The 17,265-nt window shown below is 45.2% G+C and overlaps 2 protein-coding genes and 1 long non-coding RNA gene across 4 annotated transcripts in view; 2 read left to right on the forward strand and 1 right to left on the reverse strand.

The window, feature by feature from the left end:
- Positions 1-7,564: 7,564 nt before the first annotated feature.
- On the forward strand, positions 7,565-13,029 carry si:ch211-195b13.1 (STKc_SGK domain-containing protein). The gene is made up of 13 exons (XM_042012002.1): positions 7,565-7,703; positions 8,354-8,429; positions 9,028-9,106; positions 9,195-9,235; positions 9,322-9,379; positions 9,460-9,543; positions 9,628-9,759; positions 9,841-9,953; positions 10,043-10,166; positions 10,245-10,340; positions 10,422-10,577; positions 10,652-10,741; positions 11,567-13,029. The coding sequence occupies exons 1-13, from the start codon at positions 7,634-7,636 to the stop codon at positions 11,729-11,731; spliced, it is 1,284 nt and encodes a 427-aa protein (XP_041867936.1). The 5' UTR covers positions 7,565-7,633; the 3' UTR covers positions 11,732-13,029.
- On the reverse strand, positions 12,877-16,657 carry LOC121656836. The gene is made up of 2 exons (XR_006013476.1): positions 16,369-16,657; positions 12,877-13,646 (listed from the first exon to the last, which is right to left on the reverse strand). It is a non-coding gene; the product is annotated as an uncharacterized LOC121656836 (long non-coding RNA).
- eya3 (EYA transcriptional coactivator and phosphatase 3) overlaps positions 15,837-17,265 on the forward strand; it is a 38,572-nt gene continuing 37,143 nt past the window's right edge. For both annotated transcript variants that reach the window (XM_042011999.1, XM_042012000.1), the window contains exon 1: positions 15,837-15,973. The gene's annotated coding sequence lies outside the window, so the exon portion shown is untranslated. The remainder of the gene's footprint in view (positions 15,974-17,265) is intronic.

Raw genomic sequence — 17,265 nt, forward strand, 5'->3', positions numbered from 1 at the left:
GCGGCGAGAGGAAGAGGCAGCAGAGGGAAGAGCAGCAGGGAAACTTAGTCGGCTGCAGAACCCAGACTTTTCTGACCACAGCTGCAGAGAGACAGAGGGGAGAGGCGGGGGGAGGGCTACATCTTATTCATGCTCTCCATCTTCTGAAGCCTCTGCAGCAGACAGACTCACTGCAGGACAACATGAAGACCGGCAAGAAATCCTTCATCGGTAGGTTCCTTTCATGCTGTGCAGGGCGGAGGCGAAGCATGATACATGCAACTTTTACAGCTCAGTCATCCAAAAGCTTTCCATCTATCTGTCCGTCTGTCCACACCTCCATCCATTCATCCTTCGTTTAGATTTCTCTCTGCTTTGATGACACTGTTCAGCCAGAAGCTGAATTCTTCGCCACCCCTTCAGCATCCCATCCGTCACCTGAGAGGTTAAAGGTCGCAGCGGAGTGACGATGAACGCGCTTCAGATGATCCCTGGTTTGTCCCACGTCTGCAGCCATAGATGAGAAAATGTGGGACGACTCATCCTGCACTCGGGGGCATGCATCAACTCCTAACCAATGACACGCTTTATAGAATTTTAAAAACGGATGCGGAGCAGTGGGTGGAGCCTGTTGAGTCGACCAATCAGAGCAGGAGACGTAAATGTCAGTAATGTAAATAGTAGGAGACGTTCGAGCTCAGAGACCAACGTGTAAATGACCGGTTTTCACAGAGAAACCGTTTCTTTAACTAATTCAGACCAAAGATAAAAAAATAAATAAAGAAAAACTAGAACCTGGAAAACTTCACCATCAACAAAAACCTCTTCATTTCACACAAGAATATAAACTGACTGAAAAAATATTTATTTATACACTAATACACACACACACACACACACACACACACACATATACATAGAGATGATGTGTCTTGGTAAAAAGTTCCATTTATGTCTCATCTGTCCATAGGACATTCTCCCAGAAGCTTTGTGGCTTGTCAGCATGTAGTTTGTCTTTTTTATGGTTTGTTTTTAACAATGGTTCCTCCTTGGTCGTCTCCCATTAAGTCCACTTTGGCTCAAACAAGGACGGATGCTGTGATCTGACACTGATGTTCCTTCAGCTTGAAGTTCACCTTTAATCTCTTTAGAAGTTTTTCTGGGCTCTTTTGTTACCGTTCGTATTATCCGTCTCTTTGGTTTGTCATCAGTTTTCCTCCTGTGACCACGTCCAGGTTGGCTACAGTCCCATGGATCTTACATTTCTGAATAATATGTGCAGCTGTAGCCACAGGAACATCAAGCTGCTTGGAGATGGTCTTATAGCCTTTACCTTTAACATGCTGGTCTATAATTTTCTTTCTAATCTCCTGAGACAACTCTTTCCTTTGCTTCCTCTGGTCCATGTTGTGTGGTACACACCATGTCACCAAACAGCACAGTGACCGAGCTGACAGGTCATAAATAATGGAAATCAGCTGCTGGATAACTCTGATGTGAGGATCTTCAGTGTCTTCATCATCATCATCATCATGTCTGAATACCTGTTGACATGTTTCCACAGATTCCAGATTTATGAAACAACCATGTTTATTGTTGTCATCGTCAGCTGGTTTGGTTTCCTTCTCATGTGGTCGTGACCCTGAGTTCCACGCTGGGTATCTGGATCAGATGGATGACATGTTAGCGGCTTGCAGGGGCGATGCTAGACATAGAGCTCTACTGGGGCCTAGGTCCCCCTATTACTCAAAATGCATCTGTTATCATAAAGATCTGCATTGTTAATGAAACAGATGTTAGGTTCCATCTGCTTCCTTTTCCTAAACTATCACCACACTTCTTTTAGGAACACAACTGATCACAAATGGAGGTGATCACAGAACGTGTTTAACTGAAAACACGAGTGGGATGTTTAACCAGGTCTTCTCTTCAACACCTGCCCTGTCAGGGGCTTCAGCAAATGAGCTTGCTGCTAGTTTTAATGCTAACATGCTAAATATTATGGATGCTATTTCTCCTGTTAAGGTGAAAGTTGTCTCCGGGAGGAAAGTGTCTCTATGGAGAAATTCCACACTAGTAAAAAATGGAAAAAGACAGTGTCAGAAGGCCGAGCACAGATGGATAAAAACACATTTACAGGTTCATTATGACATAAAGAGAAACTTCACTCTTATAATTTACACCTGAGGAAAGCAGGAAGTCCTGTTTCTCTGACATTATTAGCAGAAAGTGTCATGAAGCTCAGGTCTTATTCGATGCTGTCGACAGGTTAACAAACCCTCCTGTGTCAGTAGCACCTGAACTTTATTCCACCAAGGCTGCAATGAGTTCGCCAAATTCTTCACAGACTAAATCCAGAATGTCAGACCAGCAGGAAATATACTGTGTCCATTGAAAACCAGTTTATTCCCATTAACAGCAAAGATCTGGGCGACGCCGTACGTCAGCGTCAGCTTTCTTCAACAAGGTCTCAAAGACTCTGAAGCCAGATCTGGTCCAGGCTGTGAACTGGTCTTTAATTTCAGGCGTCTTTCCAGAACTTCTAAAATAGGCTGTAATCAAACCTCTGCTAAAAAGGGACAAACTAGACACAAGTGAGCAACTACAGGCCGATCTCAGATCTTCTGTTCCGAACTAAGATAATCGAAAAAAACGTTTTTCATCAACTAAATGACTTTTTAAGACAAAACTGCTACGATGTCTTCCAGTCAGGTTTTAACAGCACTGAGATGCTCTGACCCGGCCTATGGCCTATCAGCCAGCGCAGGTAGACTCAGCCCGTGGTGGTGACTTGGCCTGTGGAGGTGGGTGGGTCTATGGAGGCTCAGCCTATGAGTTAGTTTCGCTTCATTCGCTTCTCAAGTCTGGAGATTCAGAAGATTTTTCCAGGCATCAGGTTGTTGCTTCTGTCATTTTGTCTCAAGAGAAGTGGTGAAGGGAGAAAAGAGAAGTGGAAACGATAACGGAAGCAACTGATTCGTGGTGTCTGACCCATGTGAGCTGCAGCAAGGAAATTAAACATCCTTATTTCATTCAGTTTCTTTCACGCTGCAGATAAACATTCATATAAAGACAGGATGGTCCCTCTGGTTAAAGCGTCCATCATGGACTGGAAGCAGAGAGCCTCTGAGCTTAATCTGGTGATAAGAGCTGCCAGCTTCAAACAGAAAAGATAAAAACTACATCTAATCTGCTGCCCAGTGATTCAGGAGGGAAACAAAGAGCGAAAATGAAACTTTCATCATCTAAAATCTGCTCCCACCTCCGGTCTGCAGCTTGGAATGAGTAATGCTGAGGATGGGGATTGAGTGGGTGTGAAGACTGTCAGCAGGACCTGCAGAGTAATTACACATCCTCCATCCTCACTGGCCGGTGGCCGTCCTGCTGGACCCACAGTTGATGACCGAGGACCAGCCGGCCTTCCTGACTCACTCCTGCCCACCACATGGAGCAGCCGATGAGCTGAGGGCCGGCTAGGTCGAGGCCGGCATGTGACACCGAGCTAAGCCTCTAAGATTTCCTCCAGCAGTAATAAATTCATCCTCATGTTGCTACGCTCCAAAGAGAAAAGTTCAACTCCTGCTCACAAACCAGAAACTAAAGCAGCAAACATCCACAATTCTGAGCTGAAACTGGAAGATAAATAATAATAAATGATCAGAGTTTAACTGGCGGCGGATGTTCAGCGTTTACAAATGTCTATAGCCTGCTGATCCCTCCAGTTCCATAAAACGTAAAGCTCAGTTCAGAACAAATGCATAAAAAAGCAGCAGAAAAAAGCTCGTTTGGATGTGAAGCATCCAGGTCAGAGCTCCGCAGAAAAGTCTGATTGTTTGGAGCGAAAGCAGAAGGTCAGAGACCCCGGGAGCTCGTTTGTGTCAGAGTTCAAATACAACGGTTAGAAAATGTAATGAAATCATCTAATTCATAATATTCAATCAGGTAATAACCTTCAGTGATTAGATTTAGTTTGAGTTTCCCGTCTGAGATCTTACACAGGCCGAATTGTTGTGGACGCTGCTTGTAACCAAGAGATTACATAATATTTTAAATCAGAGGAAACCATGACTGAATGAAAGTATTTATGTGGTGAAAAGCAGACAGACGCAGTGTGTGAAGTGTGAAAGGAAGTTTGCTTTTGCAACCCTACGTGCTTCATGGATTTTAGACAAAACTCCAGCATAAGACAGAGATTATTTCTAATATCAGACAATCTCTGGATGAAGGTTTACATGATACATTGGAAACAAAACAGTTATGTCTTGTTCCAGCCAAAGCTGGACTTTTAAATTTCACGTAAAGGCCGATTAACACCAAGATAACACCAACTCCTGGAAGTACACACTGAAGCAGACTCAGACAATCCTCTGTGCTCTGCAGATGCTCCAAAGTTAACAACCACACTCCCAGAAATGTTGGGTTTCTGTTTGAAATATAAATAAAAACAGAATCGCATCAGGTCAAATTTTATTCCCAGTAGAAGATAAAATCATGTCAGAGATGAAACGGAGATGTTTCACCATGAGATGAAAATATGAGCTGATACCAGAAACACCTGGAGGAGCATTGGACAACTAACCAGGTTACCTGGTAACAGGTCAGTAACATGACTGGTATAAAAGGAGCATTTCAGAGAGGCAGAGTCTCTCAGATGGAAAGATGGACAGAGCTTCACCAATCTGAGACAAACTGGATCTAAAACTGGAACAATTTCAGAAAAATGTTCCTCAGATTTTGAAGATCCTCCATCTACAGTGTAGAACATCATCAGGAGAATCAGGAGGAATCTCTGTGTGCATGGGTCAAGGCTGGATGCTGGTGATCTTCTGCATTAAAAGCAGACATGATTCTCTACTGGAAACCACTGCATGGACTCAGGAAGACTTCCAGAAACCACTGTCTGTAAACACAGTTCACCCTGAAACCCACAAATGCAGCTTAAAGCTCCATCATGCAGAGAAGAAGCCAGATGTGAACAGGATCCAGAACCAGCTTCTTCCATCTTCTCTAGACCAAAGCTCATTTAAAATGCTCTGAGGCAAAGTGGAAACCTGGATGAAGATGTGAACTAGTTTGGACGGCGTGTCCTGCAGACTAAAGAGGAGAGGGAGCATCCTCATTGTATTTGAAAGTTAGAGAAAACATCAGCATACAATGAAGACACATTTAAAATGAACAAATTAACCAGTTTAACAACTTTTGTTTTTAAATCTGTGTGAAGTCACGTTCTACGGAGCAGGTAAGTGACGTAGATCCTGTGAGACGGCAGATCAGACCAGGCACGCTCAAACCTTCGGTCAGATAACTCTCGCCAGTCTAATCTAAAAATTTGTGAAAAAGGAAAATATAATCTTTTAAGGTCCACTCTGGAACACAGCGGTTCCGGGTCGGCATCATGCTGCAGGAGCTTGCAGGGCACCACGATCTCTGGACCATCTGGACACGTGAAGCTGGGTCATGTTGTCTCGTGGGGCCAGAAAGCAGGACAACTAAAAGAACCCTGATTAAAATCTGGAGTGACACCTGACAGGTTACCACAGGTAAGAGGCCTGGGAGACGGGAGCGGGTGTCATGTGAGCTGCAGCTGTGAGTGTTGGCTCGGGTTTTTATCTGTAGCTCCGGGTACTTTCTGTTCGGCCGCGCCGCAGACGACTTCCTCTTTCCTGCTACAGAAACCACTTCCTCTAAATGAGGCCTGACTGTCATGTGTCAACCAGGTCAAAACCAGGAGTTCCCCCTGACTCCTCCCCGCTGAACCAACCTGAAACCTTAAACTGAAACACAGACGCTTACTGAGGAATGTAAGAAGTTATGAAAGGAATCTGTCTTGAAACTGTGAGGTAGAGAACATTTCTCCAGCTCTTTATTCTACTTTGTCTCTTCCTTTTATAATCATTTCACCCAAACTCTTGTATGGATCCATTTTCCTTATTATTAAACCAGTGGGCTATTTCATGAAAGCAGCTCAACAAAGAGAAGCTTAGACCTAAACCGGCTCCGTCTCCTCACTAAGCCCGAAGTCAGTCCATGAATGCAGCTCAGCCTTATTTATTCCAGAATGATTCCAGAAAGACCTGCATAGTCTGGCTCATGCAGCACCGGGATGTCTGACAAGCTTGATGATGGATGAGGGAAAAGTGGATGAAATGAGCGGGACTAAAGGTAAAATCAGAGCTGTTTGAAGAAAACAAACGTTTTCACCAAAAACAGGTGAAACTACAGCCATTACCAGAACCAGAGGCAAGGCACTGGTTGCCATGGTTACAGCGATCCACTGGTGATACTCCCGTGATGAGACTGGTAGAACAGTGGTGACAGAGGTGGCTTTGGGCTGGTAGACCCAGGTTCACGTCCGCAGTCTGAGGATTAATAATCTCAGCTGGGACTGATGGCAGAATTCATTTGAACACATTTTAATATTATTACATGAAGTGAGCAGCGTGAGTGGGAATTAGTCTGGAACGATCTGTTGGGAGTCTCGTTTCCACCTGCCCAACATTCTTTGAGACAAGACTTGAATAAGATGGACAGTGGTCCTGGTCCGGATCAAACTGGTTCACCAGCACTAGTTACCATGGTAACTCAGCAGGGACTCATTTAAGCCATGAAGATGGAAGGAAACTCTCACTGTGACGAGCCAGACTTCTCAAACTAAGTCGTGCTTCAGTAAATCCAGGTGGTAGTTTTATTTGGACAGGCAGAGACTCCTTCAGGATCTCGGGGTCATGTTCAGGAGTCCGACCCGGTTCTAAAAGGTGGTCCTGATGAAGAGCCTGGGGAATTTAGATGTTTGATGGGTTTTGCCACATTTGTAGAAAAAGACAAACTCGAGTGGAATGAGCTGCTTTAGTTCTGTTTGCTGCGGTTTAAATGTTAAATCTCTAAATGTGACGCACGCTGACACACAGAGTAAAATTCCATGTGGATGAATTAAACGGAAAGGGATTGATCGTTCCTCTGAACACTTAAATCCATCCGATGACCTCCCTGGTCTCCACCATCCCGCTGCGGCGCCTCCTCTCTGGTCCTCGGGCACGTCGCCATCTGCATTATGGCACAGTTATGTAACTTAGAGGGTTAGTGGACCACATCACCGACAGACGGACCACCGCCAAAGCTCCCACCAGCATGATGTCATCCCTTTTTCTCTGAATTTATATAATTCTGGTGGCACCAGCTTCCTAAGCTTCAGAAATCTGCTGATGTTTCCGTCTGAGGGCAGATTTCTGCTTTCGCTGGACGGCATCAGATGGAGGTTTGGGGGTCTCTGGATGGGATGCTGCAGTCGTGACACAGATTTCCTCCTGCAGGCATCACACAGGCTGGAAACTCGCTGATGAAGAGGCATCCATTCAGAGAAAGTGATGAAGAGGAGGAGGAGGTGGGAGAACGCGCGCCCCCTCCTCCTCTTCGTCATCCCTCCTTCAGCAGAGCTGCTGCAGCGGAATCCCGTGACGTCACGCCCTGGCTCGTTGCCCTTGGTTACAGTACTGACGGAAGAGTGGGCGTCGCCTGAGGGCGGCACCACGTGCGCGGTATAAAGCGCTGCGGCAGGCTCGCGCAGCTGCATTCAAAGAGCGGAGCGCGCTGAGAGAGGACGCGGTTCGGTTCTGTTTGCGTTCTCTGCGTCCTGGTTCGGATTGTTTTGCCCAGCATGGCCGTGACGGAGGCTGGATGTGACCTGACTTACTGCAAGATGAGGGGGATAGTAGCCGTCCTCACCGGTGAGTCCAGCTTCACCACTTCATGAGCAAAAATGAGAAAAATGTCTTTTTTTATTTATTTTTAAATCTGCGCATTTTTTCTGTTTTCGTTACAGTCTGATTAAAAAAACTGATTTAAAGTAAAAACATGAAGAGGATCGTGTCCGTCTTCATTGGTGGGACGACAGTCACAATTATTCTAACAAGGCTTTATTAATTATATCAGAGAAATACTACATGTTTTATAAATATGCCCCTTTTTAAAGCAGGATTATGACAGAAAATTCTAATTTAAAGTAAAAACATGAGGGCGACAGTCCGGTGAGAGCTATTTATTCTAACTGGGTTATAATACGCGCAAATATCAGAAAAGAGCACGTTTTTCTCATGTATGCGCGTTATTTCTTTGGTTTTTGCTCTAATCTGGCAGACTTGTATTCAGAATAAAAACATGAGGTGCGCGCGCGCTGGTGTGCTGCAGGGATGAATGGAAACTGTTGGTGTGAATGGGTTGCGTAACCAATAAACCCGCAGCTTCGGCTCTGTCCTCCACCGCGCGCACAGATATCCTATAATACAGATCAATTGTCTTTATTACTCCAGTGAAGGGAAGTATCGATTGTTGGTTATGTGATCATTATGTGACTTAAAGGTTTTGTTTTTCTCTGCAGCTTTCATCAAGGAGAGAAAAATGGGGCTGAATGACTTCATCCAGAAGCTGGTGTCCACCCCACACATCTGCCAGCAGTGAGTGTCTCTATTAAAATCTCATTTCCGGTCTTTAAATGAGTCTTTTGGGGGAGTTATTTCTGTTTGTAGTATTTATTTCTGATAATTAGTCCATTCATGATCCCATCCAATCATGCGCTGAGTTTGGCAGGACATTGGGTTAATCTGTGTCCAGGAAGGCAGGGTAAGAATAGTTCTGCCATGAGGAGCCAGCTAACAGCCTCACGGCCTAATCACCCAGCAAGCAAATCCCATATGTCCCCTGTTGGAGGATAAAGCTGCTGTAATTCCATTATTACATGATACACAGCTCAGGCCGTCACACAGCCTGAGCTCAGCTCGGAAAATCAGCCAGACGTCGGCTCTGTCCCCGGCAGATGTTCCAGGTGGAGAAGGGCATCTGAGCTGAGTCCTGTTGTTGGCTCAGAGGCTTAAAGCGCCTTCTCAGACAGGTTAGACGGCCATAGTAAACTTGACCTGTCTGCAGTCTCAGACGGTCACTCAACCCCCCGATGAGGCCGTCCTCTCAGCTGTTCAGCCTGGTTCTGGCCTCCAAGGTGGGATCCGCTCGTCCAAACACCAGCTCTGACACGAAGACCCTTTTGTTGTCTTGCAGCGCTGAAGTCAACAACTTCCTGAAGATTGATGAGAATCAGAATGAGGAAGCTGAGGATGATAAAATTCCTGAAAGTCCAGTAAGCTCAAGCTGTTTCCTCACCGCCTCATTTTCCTGGTGAAAACTCGGCCATGTTTTCATGACTTTCCCCTCCTCTTATCTTTCAGCTGCGCCTGAATTCCCGCAGTTCCCTGGCAGAGGACACCCAGTAAGTCTTTTTTATTTCCAGCTTCTGTTCAGAGAAACTCAAACAGATGTCAGATCCTGATGTTTTTCTCCTCTTCTGGTTATCAGGATCAAACCTTGTGACTTTGACTACCTGAAAGTCATTGGTAAAGGCAGCTTTGGGAAGGTGAGTGTGTTTGTGGCTGACGTTTCCTCTCTGCTGGTGTCTGTGGCAACATCACTGATGCAGATCTGTGCACGGCTCAGGTTCTGCTGGCTCGACACAAGGAGACCACTAAATACTACGCTGTTAAGGTGCTGCAGAAGAAGATCATCCTGAAGAAGAAAGAGGTCAGCCATCACCAACGATCCTTCCTGTTAGTAATGTTTAAAACTCTGAAACGGAGACTGATTCATCTTTGAAATCACCTGCAGCAAAAGCACATCATGGCCGAGCGCAGCGTGCTGATGAAGAACATCAAGCATCCCTTCCTGGTGGGGCTGCACTACTCCTTCCAGACCACAGACAAGCTCTACTTCGTGCTGGACTACGTCAACGGTGGAGAGGTGAGGGTAGCGCAGCTCAGGCCTCGGTGGCAGATCTGGGGTCAGGCTGAGCAGATGTTAACAGATGTTTTCCTCCTGCAGCTCTTCTACCACCTCCAGAGAGAGCGGATCTTCCTGGAACCCAGAGCCAGGTTCTACGCTGCTGAAATCGCAAGTGCCCTTGGCTACCTCCACTCTCTGCACATCGTGTACAGGTAAGCTGAGGTCCTGTGGCGCCCTCTGGTGGACACATGGACAAATGACATGAGGAAGGACTTGTGAATAATCCCTTGTGTTTCTTCAGAGACCTGAAGCCTGAGAACATCCTGCTGGACTCGCAGGGCCACATCGTCCTGACAGACTTTGGGCTCTGCAAAGAAGGTCTGGACCCCAATGGAACCACAACAACCTTCTGTGGGACCCCTGAGGTACAGCTCCACCACATGTTCAGACACGCTCAGCTTGCTGGACATGTGATGACGTTTTGTCTTCTTTCGGCTTTGCAGTATTTGGCTCCCGAGGTTCTCCAGAAGCAGGCGTACGACCGCACCGTGGACTGGTGGTGTCTGGGCTCGGTGCTGTACGAGATGCTCTACGGACTGGTAAGTAAAACCTGCTGCCGTCCGTTTCTGTGCAAACGTCTTGTATCTGACTGACTTAGTTTGATCTCTTCCCCCCAACAGCCGCCCTTCTACAGCCGCAACACCGCTGAGATGTACAACAACATCCTGCACAAGGTTCCGGTTCTGAAGCCCAACGTGTCCAACTCGGGCCGGGAGCTGCTGGAGGGGCTCCTGCAGAAGGACCGCACCAAGAGGCTGGGCGTGAAGGACGACTTTGTAAGTGTTCCAGCTGTTCTCAGCCAGAGGAGTTCTCCATCAGTCTGCTCATCCAACTTCTCTTTTCCCTCCAGCTCGAGCTCAAGTATCACTCCTTCTTCTCTCCCATCAACTGGGATGACCTGATGGCCAAGAAGATCACGCCTCCATTCATTCCCTCTGTGGTATGTAGAACTGGTTTTATCAAACCTGAATGTGGAGCTAGTGGAGACTAAATCTGAGGAAACTTTCAGGAAGGAACTTTTATCTTTAGCTGAAAGGGTTCAATAACACTTAAAACTCTGCTAGAAGCCCCCGAGTTCTATACCTTATGTCATCATCAGCTTCTCAGGAATGGTACTTTTAGCTAAGAGACCTCTATTTAGACCTGGACATGATGATGAAGCCACTTCCTGTCAGACTTTCCACCAATCAGAGAGCTTAGATTGACGGTAACGTCCAATCAGGAGCAGCCAAAGATCAACCAGTGAGCAGAAAGTTCTATGTGTGTGTGAAAAGAAGAAAAATAATGCTCCTCTATGGCTGGAATAAAGCCAAGAAGACGTTTCTGATGCACGGTGGCGCCACAAAGCAGCTGAGCTGGAGTTGGTTTAGTGAGGATAGCAGGTAAATAGTAGCAGGAATAACTGGAAATGAGGAAAAAGTGGAAACATGGAAATAGTAATTCATGGCCTCATAATCTGACAGCTGACTGGGATTAAAGCTTAAGCTTTTACAGACTGGTTTATACTGGGATTAAAGCTTCAGCTTTTACAGACTGGTTTATACTGGGATTAAAGCTTCAGCTTTTACAGACTGGTTTATACTGGGATTAAAGCTTCAGCTTTTACAGACTGGTTTAGAGTAGAAAACAAACCAGCTGGACCAAAAATAGGAAGACGTCTTGAAGTTTTAAGGGTTAATGATTTTTCTCATCAGTTCATTCTGACTCCGACTCTTTTTAAAGAACTGTGGAACTTTCTGCTTCATAATTTCCTGTTTTCTTCCAGTCAGGCCCAACGGACCTGCGGCACTTTGACCCGGAGTTCACCCACCTGCCGGTGTCGGCCTCTCTGTGCAGCGACACCCAGATGGTGACGAGCAGCATCAAGGAGGCAGCCGGAGCCTTCCCGGGCTTCTCCTACGGACCCCCGGCGGACCACTCCTTCATGTGAGCGGCAGCGCTCCCACCCCTCCATCATCCTGGGAACAAACAGGAAACCAGCCTGGATCTGACGATGTGATGGTGGTGGTGGAGGGTTCCACCCGACTGACCCCTAACTTCTGCCTCAGCTCCCAAAACAATAAAAACATGTGTGCCAAGTGTGGAGGCAGCGCGGGGTCCTGCAGCCCTGGGCGGCATGGCGTGGAGAGAAGTGCCTGACGCCGGGCGGCATCGTGGGGGGGGCACCGGTTCTGTGTGGACTTCTCACGCTTTTTGTTTTCATGTGGACGCCGACTTGCACAAGAGGAAATATTCAGCTGGAAGCAGCTTTTGGATCTGAAAGGTGCATATCCTTCTTCTTCTTCTTTGATTTTTCCACTTTGGATGAAGAAATGATGGAATTTAAGTCTGAAATGCTTCTGCTGATCCTCAGACCAAAACTATTTACATGTACTTGATTTTTTTGTGTTTTAAAACCACAAACATTGACTGTTTACTTTGAGGGAGTTCCTACACATATTAGAGATAACTAAATACTTCCTTGTGTACATATTTGCACCATTTAGATTTATGAGACGTTGTATAATCTATTTTTCCCACCAGCGATATCAGCTGTTAAGAAGAAGTTCTCGTCTTGATCAACCAGCAATAATTCTTAATTAAGAAGCGCACATGCTCCATGTGGTTAGCATCGTAGCATACTTACCTGTGAGTCATATCTTGATGTTGCTGGCTGTGTAAAACCTGAAAACATGACGGCCGATGCGACACTGATGATATCTGGTTGCTGGTTGCTGTTTTCTTGCAAACGCTCCAGACGACGTGTGTCTTTGTATTTATGCATCATGTAGAGAAGAACCGTGACTGTCTTGTGCCTGATCCATGATTATTATCCATGCATATCTCCTCCCCCGACCCGCTCCCTTTGCTGGAAGGTCATCTATAACGAGAAGAAGTGCTTTGTTGTGTTGGAGAGGAACCGAGCGGTTCTGGAAAGTGCAATAACCGATTAATAATATAGAATATCTTTTTATCGTAGGTGTAAATGATCATTTCTGCTCTGATATTATCGACAAAACATCAAACGGGGATTATTCATGCTCTGGTTTCCACTTTCTTTTTGCTTGAGAACAAATAAAACAAGACAACACGCGGTTCTTGATCATGTTCTTCCACATTTGGAAGCTTTGGTTTTTATTTTTTATGTGTATTTATTTTCATTCCACTTTGTAAGCGAGATGATTTACCAGATCAACTGAAAGACTGAACTGTAAGCTGTCAGAAACGGCAAATAAAAATCAAATCTGAGTCACGTCTGCTGTTTGTCGGGTTCCTGTTAGACAGAGACTTCTTGACACAGGATTACTCTGTGTTAATTCATTTTACAGCAGTATAAAATCACATTAACACAAAATGAACATGCTAATGCAAAGACATGAATCTGTAGAATTAGAAAACCTGGAGAACTAAAGTTCAAGAAACCCTTACAAAAAGTCTGGCTGCTTGGAAGCTAAAGAAGAAACCAGACGTGGATGAAGACCTCCACCCAGTCCTGAAAACTGACACAAGTTTCCTAAATAATAAAAAGATTTTATAGTTTGAATTTGATCTGGAATTTTTCATTCTGTTTCCTGCATGTTTAGGATCATCGGTTCACATTCACTGTTTACATCCCTCAAAACTTTACAGAAACCCCTGAAAAGCTTTAATATCTCAGCTGTTACCTCTGTCTCGTCTGTGGTTATGGGCAGATAGAAGAGCAGGAAGGGGGCCTGGAGGAGGTGGGGTCGCCCTCAGCTGTTTACGGTCCTACAGGAACTCCTCACAGGTGTGGCCTGCAGAGGAGAGCCGAGCCGGCAGAAAGCTGAATTCATGTCAAACTGGAGCTGACGGAGAAACTGGACTCTGCTGGCTGTGATGCAGGGCTGGAGCAGAATGAAGAGTCACTTTTATTCATGTCACCGAAGATTTAAAAATTACATAAAAATGTGAGACTTTTTTTCTTTAATAAACTTTAGTATCATTTAGAGTCTTTTCCAAACTGGAGGTCCCAAGATCATTTCATGGGGGATTGTAAAAAACATAGCCCACATTTATGAAATAAATTTGGGATTTTTATTAGGGTTTTTAAGTTTATTAGGGTTAATTCAACCTGTGGAATTAATGCTTTAATTTTTTTAACACATAAACAACAAAGTTATTACTCGTATTAAAAAGCTGAACGTAGCTTTAACTGCTGTTAAGATAATCCACCAAAAACAGCTTCATCCTCCTTATTTAACAAGTTTCTCATATTTTTCCAGCCGTACATTCAGAGTTTCATATCAGGAGTTGTTACTGGTGCCTTCCTCTCTGATGCAGGAATTAGTTTATATATGAATTTTTATACTATATTTATTTATTCTACAGAGAGCTGCAGTGTATTGGATGGCCCACTTTTGTCCAGTGAAGTAGCCAATTTGCAAATCTACACTCATGCATTTACTAAAATAAACTGATAGTTTTCCAGTTTTATTTTTAGAGGATGTTGCAGGAGGACTCATCTGATTTATCACATAACTTTCATTCCGTACGCACGTTGTGCTGATCTAATGATATGGTTCAGACATGATCTTTAATGGAGAGTAATAATGTTTAGGATTAATTTAGGTTAATTAATTGTGGTGTTTAATACCCTAATAAAAGTTTAAATGTATCATATTTGACAGTTTCTGAGACCTTTTGCATCACTTTGTGGTAAAAAAAAAAGTTTGCTGAAAACCCTGTTGAACACAATGTGATGTTTGTCTTCTGCCCCCTGGTGGACTCCTGCTGAGTGCGGCCTTTGACACCATTTCCCACTCCATCCTTCTGGATAGACTCTCCTCCATCGGCATCACTCACACCCCCCTCAGCTGGTTCAAATCATACCTCTCCGGCCGCACTCAGTTCATCCAGTTGAAAACATTTACCTCCCAGTCATTTCCAGTCACCACTGGTGTGCCCCAGGGCTCTGTCCTTGGGCCCCTGCTGTTCCTCATCTACCTCCTCCCCCTCGGTTATATTTTTAGAAAACACCACATACATTTCCATTGCTATGCGGATGACACCCAGCTCTACCTCTCCACCAAGCCTAACTCTGCCCTCCCACCATCTTCCCTCACAGATTGTCTTCAAGAGATTAAATCCTGGTTCACCTCAAATTTTCTTAAACTAAACAGCAGCAAAACAGAAATTTTACTAGTAGGCACCAAATCCACTCTCTCTAAATCTGACAGTTTCTGCATTCCCATTGATGATTCTTCCATTTCCCCCTCCCCTCAGGTAAAGAGTCTGGGTGTCATCCTTGACAGCACTCTGTCTTTCGCATCACATATCAATAACATAACCCGGTCAGCATATTTTCACCTTCGCAATATCAACCGCCTCCGCCCCTCCCTCACCCCTCACACCGCCGCCATACTCGTTCACAGTCTTGTCACCTCCCGTCTCGACTACTGTAACTCCCTTCTGTTCGGTCTTCCCCAAAAAACTCTTCATAAACTTCAACTGGTTCAGAATGCAGCAGTCCGGGTCATCACAAGAACCGCCTCCACCCATCACATCACTCCTGTTCTGCAGCAGCTCCACCAGCTCCCCGTCACCTACCGCATCCACTACAAAATCCTGCTGTTCACTTACAAGGCCATCCATCACCTCGCTCCTCCCTACCTTTCCGATCTCCTCCATGTCTCCATACCAGTCCGTTCCCTCAGATCCTCCTCCTCCATCCACCTCATCTTCCCCCCAGCCCGCCTTGTTACCATGGGGAGCAGAGCTTTCAGCTGCTCTGCTCCTCATCTCTGGAACTCCCTCCCCCCAGACCTCCGTAACTCTGATTCTATACAACTGTTCAAATCCAAACTCAAAACACATCTGTTCAAACTGGCATACTCACTGTAATATTTCACACTGCTTTTATTATTGTTTTATGAATCCTTTTTAATTTATTAATGTATTTATTGATTTGTTTTATTCTTGTGTTTTATCCTGGAAGGTGACCTTGAGTGTCTAGAAAGGCGCCAACAAATAAAATGTATTATTATTATTATTATTATTAACCCTAACCCTCCACCCCCAGCAACCTCTGCGTCGTCATCCCTTTGCACATGCGCAGCAGAACCCGCTAAGGTCACTTCCTGCCAAATAGTGCTCCTTAACAACAGACAAAGCTTAACTCTAAGGATTCCTGTGAAGACGCTGACTAACGGCGCTCCTGGTTCCCCCCTCAATGGTAAGGCCGCGCTGACCGCTGCGGGGCACCGGGACGCTTTGATCCGCGGGCCGCCGCGCCGGTGGCGGCTGCGCGTGACAGCCGCGTTCACACGCTGCCTCTCCAATGGCTGCTGGTCCCGACTAATCTCTGGAGCGGGAAACGTTCATATCCCTGCCAAAATTCCGTGTTGCTAGTGAATCCGTCAGCACGACCCCCCCGATTAATAAAGTCCCACTAACCCGTGAAAGCAGCAGCTATTGACCCGGATTGTTCTGGAAAGTTGCTTTAAATGTGCGGCTGAAACTCCGGTTGTGCTAGCTAACGCTAGGAGCTAGCGCTCCTGCTCAGCTGCAGGCTACATGTTGGTGTGTGATGCATTGAAAGCTAGTCATGCTAGTTGTGTCAGAGCTTACTTGTTCATGTTTCCTTTATGAGATGGCTTCAGGGCGAGCCTTGTCGGGTCTGAGCTGGAACCAGCTGGTGGGGGACTGCCGTCCAGGGCTGGTTTATCTGCTGGAACCTGTATATTTCTGCCAGCACGCGCAGGTTCCGGCAGAGATGCTGGAATTATTCACACTGTCTTCTGGTCTGGCTACATTTCTGACAAGATCCAGGAATATAACCATGATTACAAAACCGTGTGCGCGCGACGTGAACAAAAACAAACCAGAAAGGTTAAACCTGGGGGGCTTGACACCGGGGACAAACTACTGCTCTTTCACATCACCTGTAGAAAAAAATAGACGTTCTCTCGAAAACTACTTAAAAAAATACAGATTAATATTTTTCTGTAACCAAACAAAATCTTTTATTACTCGTATTATTAGTGGTACAGATTTTCTAGTCATATATTTTTATTTTCATATGTTTATATTCATGAGTGAGTGAGCAGTTTGTGTCTCTGTGTTGTTGCTGCGGTGGACTGGCCACCTGTCCAGGTACACCTGTCCAGGTACAGGTACACCTGTCCAGGTACACCTGTCCAGGTACACCTGCCTCTCACCTGTTAATTGCTGGGATAGAAAAGAAAATGGATGGTCTTTTTGAAAGACCGATCTTAATTATATTACAAATTAATAACATTATAAATTTTGATGCCTCTTTAGGGTTTGTTTGTTTTTGTTTGTCAGGTTTCTAATTTTACTTTTTTCAGGCCGTTGGTGGATAAAAAGGCCTGTATATGTAATTATTCAAATTGTTTTCAACCCTTTAAATGCTTGATTACATGTTTTTCTCCTCTATTACAACAACAACATTGTGTCATTAAACTGGCATTTAAAGAGTTAAAATGATATTGATAATTACATATT

This window comes from Melanotaenia boesemani, chromosome 17, assembly GCF_017639745.1.
Source record: "Melanotaenia boesemani isolate fMelBoe1 chromosome 17, fMelBoe1.pri, whole genome shotgun sequence".
Classification (NCBI taxonomy): domain Eukaryota; kingdom Metazoa; phylum Chordata; class Actinopteri; order Atheriniformes; family Melanotaeniidae; genus Melanotaenia; species Melanotaenia boesemani.

Bases quoted from the DNA above. Each gene is read 5' to 3' on its own strand.
- si:ch211-195b13.1 (XM_042012002.1), top strand. From the start codon at position 7,634: ATGGCCGTGACGGAGGCTGGATGTGACCTGACTTACTGCAAGATGAGG. The intron at 9,107-9,194 runs GTAAGCTCAAGC...CTTATCTTTCAG, and splicing joins ATAAAATTCCTGAAAGTCCA to CTGCGCCTGAATTCCCGCAG. The intron at 10,742-11,566 runs GTATGTAGAACT...GTTTTCTTCCAG, and splicing joins CTCCATTCATTCCCTCTGTG to TCAGGCCCAACGGACCTGCG.